Genomic DNA, 13,734 nt, shown 5'->3' on the forward strand with positions numbered 1-13,734 from the left:
GCTGGAACATACGAGTGGGCTTACACAGTTCTTCTTTTTGTGAATAAATGTGCGACTGCCTTTTCTCATTTAGAGCCGTTTGCAATTCTTTATAATTCATCGCGTTCTCATTTGCCCATTCATTCATGCACAGTCCCAAACATATGCAGTGAATGCAGCGGCCTGAGCATCGAAACCACTGGCGTTGCTCGTCTTGCTGAAGACATCTGTATACGTGCATGGCATGAATTACCATGTACATCACTCCCAACACACCTGCCTTATATATTATTTACAGGTAGAAAGAACGGAGAAGGGAGGGAGCAATCTTGTTGCTAATGTATGAATAAAACAATCACTATTTCCATACATAAGTTCTGTCTACTTGGTTTTTTTTGATAGTTCTCAGTGAGAACATATGAGTCAGCTCACTGCTGTCTTTTTTCTTCTGTCTAACTGTAGCGCCATCGATTTAGAAGCGTTTATCATCCCTTATAATTCATTCATTTTTTCCTTTTGCCCATTCACTCATGCACAGACAAAAACATAACAGGAGACCTTTAAAACAGTTCGGGGTTCATTTTTCTTGCTCAGATCCCATCAATACATGTGGATGGAAAAAGCTGAAAACTCCCGCATTAGTATGTAATTCACCAGAGCTAACAAAGGGCTCGAGGTGGCAAGTTGGGCAAAAACACCTCTCGGATTTGAACTCAGTAAAACTAAATTGTACAAAGCTATACAGCAATCAGTTTTTTAGTGCTTACCAATAAACCTACACTTAAAACGTTCATGTTACAACACCTGGTGTGTAATATTAAGTGGTTGATAAGATAATGATAACACCATAACAGCTTGACCCATTTGTGTGGATATAGAGTTGGACATATAAACATCTGTGTAAAGAATTGTATTCACTGTTGAACACATTTAGGAATCATTTGTAGGTTTTTGCAAATAAACAAATTGATGCTAGTAATGAGCGTTGCACGTGTATTGAAAGTGTTATGCAGCTTTTAGTGCCTCTGTGCTCAAACCAAGCACCACAATGGGGATGAAAGGTGATTTAAGTGACTTTGAACGTGGTATGGTTGTTGATGCCAGATAGGCTGGTGTAAGTGTTGCAGAAACTGCTGATATACTTGGATTTTCCCCACGCAACCATCTCTAGGGTTTAAAGAGAATGGTCTGAAAGTAAGAAAAATATCCAGTGAGTGGCAGCTCTCTGGGCAAAAATGCCTTGTTGATATCAGAGGTCAGAGAAGAATGAATAGACCTGTTTGAGATGTTATAAAGACAGCAGTGACTCTAAAGAACTGCTTGTTACAACCAAGGTATGCAGAAGAGCATATCTGAATGCACAACCATACTAAGTATTATCTTAGTACTGCTGACAATGAGTTCACTGCACTCAAATGACCTTCACAGCCACCGGATCTCAGTCATAGATCATCTTAGGGGTGTGGTGGAGCTGGTGACGTGTGATCCTATCATGTCAATATGGAAGAATGTTTACTTGCTGAATATTTGCCACAAAATGATTAAGTAAGTATGGAGACAATGTGCGTTGTGTACTACTGAACCACATTATAGTGTCTCATAGTGATGAGACACCATTTATTAATTTGAAAGATAAATCATTTAACTATTTTGGGACTCCATTGCTGCAAAATGGTCAAAGGTGAGGGGCCCAAAGTCATTGTTTTATATGCAGAAAACAGACATGAGAAACATATATAGTTTATAGACATGCAAAATTATTATGGTACAATGAAACAATGTTTCCAACTGTGCACATTTTTCTAAAATATTCTCGGGAGATTGAAAATAAATGTGTCTTACTTTTACCAAATTAGATTGTCTGAGGTACATGACCGCCTTTCCCACTTTCTTTATTTGTTGTTTATTTCTGTGATAGTGGCAGCTGCAATTACAGAATGAAACTACTTGAGACCAATGTGACTGAACAGCCTTTTCAGAAAATTGTAGCATGACTGAAAACAAATTATTGAATCCAAGATGACAAAATAGAAAATATGTTAAAGAATAAGAGAAAAGGGGTTAGAGACCCTATAAAAAAGCAGCAAAATAATCAGATGGGTGGGAGACAAAGAAGAGAGAGATTGCAGATAACAAAAGGAAAAAAAGGGGCAAAGAAGATATAGCAGGAGGGGGGTAAAGAGGACAATTGTGCTTGCTTTCTCTTTGGTGCATATTCCCTATGTTTTGGCAGTGTGTGAAGCAGTTGTGTGTAAGAGCCTAGGGGAAATAATACACAGTGGCATGCTTACCAAAACACACACACATATACATGCACACACACGTGCATGCACACTGCACTGTGGGCAGAGCTGCCAGGAGTGTGGGAGTCCAGTGGTGTGCCCTGTATGCTGTCAAAGACACTAAGCCACACCGACAGCTCCCAGGTGACCAATGGGCTCACTGCCCCAGTAAGTGACAAGCTGCTAGGCACGCTGAGCCCTGCTGACCTCTACACACACACACGTACACACAACGGTCACAAACTTCACTGTGTTTGTGTGGCGCATAAGAGTGAAGGAAACCACTGGGTAACACAGCCTCTATCCTAGCTGGAGTACAGTGCACGACGCAGACAAATCAATACCTCAATTAGAGTGTGGCAAAGACTAAAGGGTGAGAGAACAGAAAGGGGAGAAGAAGAGGGAAAAGTGGGGTGGGGTGAATGTATGTAAGGGGGTGGGCGGGAAGGGGGTGGTTGATTTGGAGAATGGAAAACGGCAGGAGACTGTAGTAATGATTTGATAGATAGCACAGTGCAGAAAGCCACATACCTGCTGGCATAATGTTCAATCCTGCTGTGTGTGTCTGCATGGGGCAGCTTGGGCGAGGAGCACGGTCTGGGAACAAAAGGCGCCGCCGTCAATACTTCACAGATGCAGTTTTATACTCTTTCAAAACATGAACGTGTGGCTGCAGAAAAGCAAAACTGAAGAATTAGCGTTCTACTATTACTACTACTACCACTGCAACAAACCAAAGAGACTTCAGGAAAAACTTTATTGAGGGAAGCACAAAGGGATTCTGACAGAGGTGATTTTACAGGAAGAATGTGTGATGGTTTTGAAGCCCATCATCTCTGGCTTGTGAGTTTGCTGCATAAGTAATGCGTTGATCAGAAGATTAGGAGCGAGGACATCTGTATAGTAAGCTCTTTTTAACAAAATGGCTTTATGCACTAAGAATCTTGAGCATGTGAAGGCACAGCATAACGTTGATCATAATGCTGCCCTAAATTGAGGGGTACAGAAAAAAAAGCCACTCCTGACACGTAATGAAAGCTGCTGCATTTATTCGTTGAATATATTTCATCACTAAATATGAAGGTCAAGCATTGCTTCCAATTATTTTTCCATTTTGTGCCCTAGGCAAATTTATGGATTAGTATGTTTTTATGTATTATAATTATATGCTGCTGCAAAATGACATTGCCGAGATGTAATCTTCAACCAAAAGCACTTTATCATGTGACTGAGATCTTAGCTGGAAAAAGGCAATTTAACGGTCTTCGCTGGCTTGTCTTTGTCTGACGAGGGCAGGCTTAACGTCGCAAGGTCAGGACCATACCTTTTTAATAAGCTCCTATTATAACCATATACTGAATCTTTAGCTCTAGCTCATTGTTAGTTGGCAGGACAGATAAAATAGTCATAAAAGATGAGCATAAAAATGGGCCAAAACCTGGACCCATAATTGCGTAAATCATCCTGGGTACATCGTAGCCTGAAGCGATGCTTCACGATGATCTAATGGATGCTAGTCTCATTGCCTGTTTCCCGCTTTAAATGAGACTCAGTCATGTGAACAGGGCTCCCGAGCCAGAATGAGATCACAGGACTAACGTTATTTTAATCCCGAACACAGAGTTTTCTCTTTAACCCATCTGAGTGAGTCAGCATGATAATTAGCCTGCAACAGCAGGAGTATGTATGGGTGTAACAGTGAGTCAGTGAGGGACAGATGACAGGAGAGAGCTGACTGTGTTCTGTGTGTGTTTATGTGCAGGACTCACGTCTCTGAGGTATCAGCTTCCAGCACTGACTGCACTGGCAGGTAACCTCTCTGCGGGTGCTTCGTGAAGTACTGCTTTGATCTGAACTTGTTCTTCAGAGTCTTGGCGAAGTCCCTCATCTTTTCTCCTGAGGTTGTCTGTAGTGCCATTTAGGTGCACATGGGGTAAGTGGGTAAAGTTGAGGTGATGGGTGGGAGACAATTTATACAACTTTAGTTTTCTTGGAAATGTTGCGTTCTCCAACATTACCTCATTTAAAATTTATCCAGTCTGCCTCGAAGCCGGTTTGTTTTGACTTTACCAACTTTTTTTCCACCCTGAGCTTTTTCATTCAGTTTCTACTGCTGTTCTCTGCCGGTCCTTTATATTTTGTCTAAACTCTTGCCTCTTTTTTCCCCCTCTCTGATTCTCTTTCCTACTCTCTCAATCAGTGTAGAAATCTATGGGCGCCTGCCTACATAGCGGGTGGAGAAAAAAAAAAACTGCAGCTAGCAAACATAAAATATTGTCCGCTGAGAAAAAAACACATTGTACGGATGGCCCTTTGCCATATTTTGCAGCTTGGAATTGATTAAAGATTTAATCTGGCACCATCTCAGTACACTCCAGCACTCCAGCAACAGTGCAACAGCTACTCATTTAGAAAGAACTCCACTTTGGACACTGTACATGCACTCGTTTAAGACTTTGGTCTTATTGGAGTTTTGTGCTCCAAATCCCACTTTATGTGCACCATTCAAGCCAAAAGGATATTGCTGCTGAGTAGTGCTCAGTCTCTGCATACTACAGATAACTATAAGGATATGTAACAGTATTATAGATGATAGAGTCCGTACAGTGGAAAGGTGCCTAATCCATGTCTGGCAGCAGAAATCAGGAGTACATTTTTTTCCTTTTCATTGGAGTACAGCTGGGCTCTATCCATCACTAGGAACTTGAATTTGTATTCCGTAAGAGCACTAGCTAATGTTTGTCTTACTGGTGTATAGTACTCCATGATGGGGTAGTGCAGCTTCTTTCCCTTGGTTGTGCGCCCGGTTAGAAAACATGTCTGGCAGATGTCCACATTGAACTGCTTCAGACTGCGATACCTGTCAAGATCAATATAAAAGAGAGGCTCAACTGATGTTTGCAAGAGAACCAGACAGAGTAGAGTGGCTCAGTGTGTGTAGTTGTGTTATCCTGCTGTTGGGACATAAATCTGTTTACACCGTCACGCTGAGACCTTTTGGGGGTTTTTCTTCAAAGTGACAAAAAAAAAAAAAAAAACGAGTGCAGAGAAAATAATGGTTTGTGTGTCTAATCTTATCTAAATAAGATGAATGACGCATTAAATTTGCTTTCAGTTTCGTGCTTTGTGTATGAATGTGAAATAGTAACTGCTATTATTACATATAGACGTGCACATACATCACTTATATCCTTCACAACATTTGATGAAAATAAACAATATTAACCCTTAGATGCACACGTGGGGTCAAAAATGACCCCATGAGTTGTTTTTCTTCAAAATCTTTAAAATGAAAAGTTGTAATATATTCATATTCCAGGTATTCCTCATAAAATATGTTTGTAACATGAGGCCATTTGCATTTTTATTTATTTTTTCATTATAAATGAAAATAAAAAATAAAATAATAGTGGAAAAATGTAATCAAACATAAGCTCCTGGCCTTCATTTGATTGACCGTTCTTGCAGGAAATGAGAAGAACTGGGATGTACCAGTCAATGTGTTTTTTTGGGAGTCCTCTGCATAACCTATTGTACAAGGCCACTATGTCAATTCAAAGATTTAAAGATATTCACCGTTTCTTGCACTTTGATGACAAGAGCCTAGCGACTGAAAACAAACAGCATGGCAGCTTTCTGCTACATATGGGGCCTGTTGCTGGTCAACTGCAGGCAGAAATTCATCCTCAGTGATTGTGTTACAGTGGATGAACAACTTGTGCCTTTCAGAGGGAAGACGCAGCTTCTGCAGTATTTGCAGAGCAAGCATACAAAAGTGATACAAGGATACAAAAACTGCAACTTCTTAAAATTAATGAAAAAATAAATAAAAATGCCTCATGTCACAAACATGTTTTATGAGGAATACCTCAAATATGAAAATATTATACAAATATACTCTTTGTTTTAAAGATTTTGAAGAATAACAACCGAGCTTATAGCAAAATGCATTGTTTCTATTTGGGGTCATTTTTGATCCCACTCGTGAAAGAGTGTAGGCAGTTTTGTTCAGAAACCTTCAAGCGTGATGCTAATACTATATTATGTGCAATGGAGTGTGCAGCTCATTATCTCTCATCATTTTTATTATAAACTAGATTTTCCAGCATCCAACTTTTAATTCTGTAATAAACTCAAGTTTGTAGGTAATAAAGTGCAAAAAGATCCTATGGTGATTATTTTAGATATATCAGAGGCACTGACCACATGCAGGCTCACAAAGCAGAGTTCAATATAGTTTGGTGTTAAGGTTTTTGGTGTCGGTGGTGTGTGGTTGTTGGGCAAGGATGCTAGAACCAACATATCCTATCAAATCAGGAACATCATGAAGAAGCGGAAGCTGCACAGACTAAGGCTACGTTCACACTGCAGGCGAAAGCGCATCAAAGCCGATTTTTTTGACCCTATGCGACCCATATCATGGTGTGACAGTGTGAACGGCACAAATCCGATATTTTCAAATCTGATCTGGGTCACTTTTGTATGTGGTACTGAATCCGATACATATCCGATGTTTCAGAAAGCGACTGCTGTTTGATGGTCAAGTCGCATTAAATCCGTCTTTTACGTCACTGACACAAGACAGACCAATTATCAGCGCCCGAGAAGACATCGTGAACGCTTCCTGGCCATCCGGTGAAACTGTTGGGAAGACAACGTTGGAGAAACGTGAACATTTTATTTGTTCTGTATAATCTGCAGATTCTGACAGAAATCTGCAACTATCCTTTGAAGCAGCGCTCCTCTAAAACAGCAATAAGGATCATTATTAGGTTATTTACATTATTATGTAAATAACAAAATAACTTAAAGCAAAAATTGGGAAACGTAAAGTCTGAAGTCTTTATATTAAGGGCCATCAGTCAAACAAGACTGTTTGCTCTGGGTCCAAACAGAGCGCGTTGTGTGTGACGTCTTCTTTTGTGCATGAGGGCCGCTTTGAGCGTTCACACTAGAGCGCGTTTGCTGTCGCATTTTATTTGTAGTGTGAACGAGCAGACAAAAAAATCGGATTTGAGCATTAAGACCTGCAGTGTGAACATAGCCAAAGATTGAAAGAGCACTTGGATACTCCCACTTCTCAGGTGCAGCCACTTCTCTGAAAACCCACCCAGGCTGCTGCTGGAAGCAAACTGCGAGAAGCAGGAAGCGTAGACGGTGGGCCGTCACACAGTTTACTGCTTATATCCTAGTTTTTCATAGGCAGCTGAAAAACAGCTCTTTCTAAATAATGTATATGGTGGTCGATATGATGCGCTCTAGCAGAACCAGGTTCATTCTTGAGTCTTTGCTTTATGTTTTCTACTTATTATTTGGATTGTTGGTTGACTATTTGTCTTATAGAATACGCTGTATGTTTCTCATTGCTATGCTGCAGTTGACTGATTGATTTTGATTTCATTTTAATTAGCCCATATCACTTCAGATCCATATTTATCATTTTATGCAGTACATCTTTGCACATCTTTGCCTACCTGAAGCCCTTTATGGGACATTGTTTGCAGACGTAGCATTTGGCCTGGTGCTTTGTTGACTCTGCAGCAGCCACTCGGTGAAGCACAGGCAGCCAAACCATGGACTGCGGCTCAAGGCTCATCCACTCCAGGAAGTGAGACACCTCAATAGCAGGTTTCCCTGGGGCCTGAAAAAGGAAGATTAGGGGAGAAAAGAAGTGCAGAAGACTGTAAACAATCCAAATATAGACCAGCAGCAAGTGAGATATGTAAAGTAATTAAAGAAGAAAGTATGTTTCCTTTGCTAACCTACTCGCACAAGGAGTATTGTTTTGCTGAAAATAAGGACTCAAAGAGAATAGAAAAGATAAGAGCGGGACAAAGAGCATGAAAGAAAAGGTAAACCGCTTTGAGATATCTTTCGCTTTTATGCAACAACCTAAACAGTTATAGAGCCACACTAAAAGAGACATAAATTTCGTTTCTGTGTACACTGTATGTATGTTTGTGGGTTCTCTGTCTCTCCAGCAGATAGCTTGTTGGGAATTCCAGAAAGTGGGATAAAAAGGAAGTCAACCTAATAAAAGAATGACTCGCCGAGCGCTTAAAATCCATGATGTGCTAAATTCTCATTAAGTCTGCATCAGAGATGCATTAAGAGGTTGATTTCCCTGGGGCTCCCTCCACTGCTCAGGCAGGGTAACATAATAAATGTGTGTGTGTATGTGCACTGATCACACAGACTGCGAGGTGTACAGAGGTGTAGAGTCTCCAGGGGATGAAGGAGCTTCTCTCTGTTAGTAGCCAGCTTTGCTCCATGTGGGAGGTCAAATAACAGCCCCTTGCATACCGAACACCTGGAACTGGCGCTGACTATGCTGTGCATGCCGCTGCATCACAAAGAGGCACACAGCAGATGGGATGCTTTAAATATCAGCGGGGAAAATAGAGTGATAAACATCCAGTTATCCACGAGAACGCCTCACAATGTGGCAATTAAACAACATGGACTTCTACAGTACATCACTTTTGGCAGGATATGAAAATTGTTACGGAAAGAGTTTTTCCCCATAAACTTTACACATGAAGTAACACCTTCAGCAAACGCTTCTATTGTGCAGAAGCCTGTGTTTATATACGAAAAGTGATGCCCCACAAAGTGATCTACCTCACTTTCAAAGTCAAGTGGTAAACAGGCAAATAGGTCACCCCCAAATTCACATTAAATTCATATTTTAGCTACAACTAAATGCCCTGGCATGGAGCAAGTGGAGAAAGGAATTGATTTTAATCAGCCGTAGCTGATACAGCAAGCATGGGCCAGAATAGAGCGTGTATAATTAGACACTGCTTTGAAAATGAGGGAATTAAAAGGCCATCATTCAGGGAAAAAAACAAAAACTGTCTTCTTCTTATAACTCAGTAATTACCTGAGGTCCCAAATTGAATGTCATGCCTTAAAGTTCTTGAAACCTACACCACATATGCAAATTCAGACAAATTTAGAACATGTAAAAGACACAAAGCATCTTCTCGTTACTCGATGTGCTAGTCACATCACGTATTGTCTGCCCCTGACCCTGTAATAATGTGTTTGGTGTAGTTTCCAGAACAATGTGTCTACTTACTATAGATGTGCACTGAGAATCTTTTTTCTTTGTAGGAATTAAAAATGTGCTAATGTCAGTAAAACACAACTTTGCAAATCTGGCAGCTTCGGATGCGAGTCGTGACACGGTTTTATTTTTATATGTGGGTTTTTATGGAACTCATCCACCAGCAAATGTTTAATTTTGGCATTCATTTTTCTCTATTTGTAATGCCGGTTTGGTGTAGACAAATTCCATTCTGAATAATTAGAGGTCTTTAATTATTTTCCTGGAGATTAATAAGTGGTTTTAAAAAATAATTGCATTACAATTAAGTTTTCAAGGTGTCTTTCAAATTCCTCACGGTAGCAATTAAGGTATTGTTTCAAAAACTGAAACTAGCACTTATGTTACAGTGCGTGAATATGTTGAGGTACGAACAAAAAATTATCCGCGCAAAGGGCACAGCAGCAGGATTTGAATGTATCGACATCTCCTCCAACACATGTTTGTGTATCAGGGAACTGTGCATGCTTTGTTGCTTTTCTCTGGATTTGCTTGAGCGTGCATGCGTGCGAGCGTGTCCTCACCATGCGGAAGCAGCTACGGACACTTGGCTCCACATTGCTGCCCCCAAAAGCAGCAACTTCACCCAACTGACGGGGGATCTGAATGGCTTCGTGGAGCAGCAGGCTGAGGTGACGCTGGTCTGTTAAACCTCCTGGACCGGACACCTGGCGGAATAAGTCTGCAAAATGTTTATTAATTAGAATTATTTAAACTGATTATACAGCAGCGCTGACTCAAAATGTAAATTATGAATTAAATCTCAAATGAAAGCACATTAGGGTAATTAAAAGAAATAAGAGCATACACGCTGAGCAATAAAACTTGGAATAGATGAAAAACTTTATTACCAATTACCACATTTCAGATATAAGGTTTCCAAACCAAGCACTGTGGAATAATGTTTACTTTCATGACATACAGAGAGACACAGAATTGGTATTAGTGGCCTGGCTGGTCAGCTTGGAGATGAAAGACCTGCATAAGTAGAGTCCTGCCAGGGTTTTGAATGAGATCTTTACGAAGCTAGCTGAAAGTCAGCCTGTCGCTGAGGAGATGAATGCTGACAGGCATGCGAGGGTGCTGCACAATGCCAGTACAGGCGTTCCATGGATCCCTCTCTATGTGTTCTTATTTATTTAGTCCTCTTGCCCATAACACCTGGGCAAGAGGACTAAATAAGAACACATGTTAAACAGCCAGCAGCATGTACACCCTCATAATTAGAACTCTGGTGTGTTGAAGTCAAAGTCAAACACTGAGCTGTTTAATTAAAATAATAGTTTGTACATGATTTATGGAGAATACAGGATATTAAGTGTGCAGCTTGCAAATGTTGCAAACTTTGTAGTAAAACTGGGTTTGCTGCATGGGACAAAGATGGCTGATGACAACACCCCATTAGGTTTTACAGATGAGGGGTAAAAACAATGAAAAAGTGTCCACTGCAGCCAGCGTCTTTACTTTTGATACTGTATTTCCAGACCTTTGATTTTTGTTTTTTACACTGATACAAATGTCAACAGACATAATCGAGGCGACATAAATTAAACATAACACTTAAGAATGCTGAAAAAGTACAATAAAGTTGTATTTCTGTTACTAGAAGGTTGAGGACTCAGTAGTAATCACAAGTAGGATGCTTTCCAGAATTTATTTGTCAGGGTTGATGGAATTTGTATTTATTATTTATTTATATTTACTTTTATCTATCAATTATTTTGAAAATACGAATTTAGTGACAAATATGGACTGGTTGAACCCCTTTAACCTAGAAAAGGGGGGCCTAACTCACCTCTGGGACCACTGAAGGAAAATCTGTTATCTTTCAGTCTTAGACCTGACACAGATGGTATGCCAGGCATAAATAATCTTGGCATGGGAGAGTGTGAGCATTTTTTTTTCAAATCATGTATCAACTACAAGCTGCTCCAGTTCCAACCATTGTTAGTTCAAATGCTCCCTCTCTATTTTACCAATACGTAAAGGTTAACTTGTAAACTGCAGTTGCAGTATCCATCCATCTATCTATCCATCCATCCACCCATCCATCCATCTATTTATCCATCTATCCATCCATCTGTCCATCTATCCATCCATCTATACATCTATCATCCATCCATCTATTTATCCATCTATCCATCCATCTGTCCATCTATCCATCCATCTATCCATCTATCATCCATCCATCTATTTATCCATCTATCCATCCATCTGTCCATCTATCCATCCATTTATCCATCTATCCATCCATCTATTTATCCATCTATCCATCCATCTATCCATCTATACATCCATCTATCCATCTATACATCCATCTATCCATCTATCATCCATCCATCTATTTATCCATCTATCCATCTATACATCCATCTGTCCATCCATCCATCCATCTATACATCCATCTATCCATCTATCATCCATCCATCTATTTATCCATCTATCCATCCATCCATCTATTTATCCATCTATCCATCCATCTGTCCATCTATCCATCCATTTATCCATCTATCCATCCATCTATTTATCCATCTATCCATCCATCTATCCATCTATACATCCATCTATCCATCTATACATCCATCTATCCATCTATCATCCATCCATCTATTTATCCATCTATCCATCTATACATCCATCTGTCCATCCATCCATCCATCTATACATCCATCTATCCATCTATCATCCATCCATCTATTTATCCATCTATCCATCCATCTATCTATCCATCCATCCATCCATCCATCCATCTATCCATCTATCCATCCATCCATCTATCCATCCATCCATCTATCATCCATCCATCCATCCATCTATCCATCCATCCATCCATCCATCTATCCATCCATCCATATATCCATCTATCCATCCATCTATCCATCCATCCATCTATCCATCCATCCATTTATCCATCTATCCAGCTATACATCCATCTGTCCATCTATCCATCCATCTATACATCCATCCATCCATCTATCCATCTATCATCCATCCATCCATCCATCTATTTATCCATCTATCCATCCATCCATCCATCCATCTATTTATCCATCTATCTATCATCCATCTATTTATCCATCTATCCATCCATCTATTTATCCATCTATCCATCCATCTATCCATCTATACATCCATCTATTCATCTATACATCTATCTATCCATCTATACATCCATCCATCCATCTATACATCCATCCATCTATTTATCCATCTATCATCCATCTATCCATCCATCCATCTATTTATCCATCTATCCATCTATACATCCATCCATCCATCTATACATCCATCTATCCATCCATCCATCCATTTATCCATCCATCCATCCATTTATCCATCTATCCATCCATCCATCTATTTATCCATCTATACATCCATCCATCCATCTATCCATCCATCCATCCATCTATCCATCCATACATCCATCTATTTATCCATCTATCCATCCATCCATCCATCTATCCATCCATCTATTTATCCATCTATCCATCCATCCATCTATTTATACATCCATCTATCCATCTATCCATCCATCTATCTATCGATAGATGGATAGCGGGGATAAAACCACCAACCGTCTGATTAGCAGATGACCTGCTCAGCCTCCTGACCTGCACTAATAAAATATTACAGCTTAAATTATGGTAAAAAAAAAAAAAAAAGATGCAGAAAGATCCTAAGATCTTTCCTAATTGACCTGTGAAAAAAATGAATGAGAGCCATGAGTGTGTGCATGAATGGTGTCTTTGGCAAGCAATCCTTCTAAGGCTCCTGATGTACTTTGTAAAAGTAAGAATGCCTTCTCCATAATGGAGGCAGAGTCATTTCCTCCATTAGACTAAGTGGATGTCTTTGTGTAATACTGGCAATCAGGCCTGTTTTGTTTTGGCTCATTGTTTGCAGTTGAGGAGATGCATTAGGCACATGAGCGAGCATCAGACTTACATTTGTATTTCTCTTGGACGTCTGCATTGCACAAGGTCACCAAACCCATCTTGAAGCTGAGAACTCGCATTTTGCCATTTCGAGCACTGCAGAAAGGAAAGCGAAGAAAAAAAAGTGTTCAAATGTGACAGTTTCTGAATGGCGAATAATCTCAAATCATGGCGCATTGGGTCATGATAATAAATTCATACGTTGCTTGAGCCTCTGCTGGGAGAGACAAAGTGTGGAGGAATTACATGGGTCAAAAGAAGTGGAGTGTAGGTCAGTGCAGTAGTGTGAAATTGTATTAGAACATAATCAGAGTAACTAAAGGCACTACTGGGACTCGGTAGAGCAATAACAAGCTTATAACAACACAATGTCACTTAGAGACACGTGCATGCTTATAGCGTAAACATATTCATAAATCACACTCACATT

At 40.0% G+C, this 13,734-nt stretch overlaps 1 protein-coding gene across 2 annotated transcripts in view; it reads right to left on the reverse strand.

The window, feature by feature from the left end:
• Window positions 1-13,734, reverse strand: part of drp2 (dystrophin related protein 2) — a 102,904-nt gene that overhangs the window by 22,754 nt on the left and 66,416 nt on the right. For both annotated transcript variants that reach the window (XM_085184561.1, XM_085184554.1), the window contains exons 12-17: window positions 13,315-13,400; window positions 9,894-10,051; window positions 7,736-7,902; window positions 5,010-5,121; window positions 4,031-4,167; window positions 2,793-2,858 (exon numbers count right to left, since the gene is read on the reverse strand). In XM_085184561.1, the coding sequence (XP_085040687.1) occupies window positions 2,793-2,858; window positions 4,031-4,167; window positions 5,010-5,121; window positions 7,736-7,902; window positions 9,894-10,051; window positions 13,315-13,400 (726 nt within the window). The remainder of the gene's footprint in view (window positions 1-2,792; window positions 2,859-4,030; window positions 4,168-5,009; window positions 5,122-7,735; window positions 7,903-9,893; window positions 10,052-13,314; window positions 13,401-13,734) is intronic.

This window comes from Neolamprologus multifasciatus, chromosome 2 (genome assembly GCF_963576455.1).
Source record: "Neolamprologus multifasciatus chromosome 2, fNeoMul1.2, whole genome shotgun sequence".
In the NCBI taxonomy this organism is placed as follows: domain Eukaryota; kingdom Metazoa; phylum Chordata; class Actinopteri; order Cichliformes; family Cichlidae; genus Neolamprologus; species Neolamprologus multifasciatus.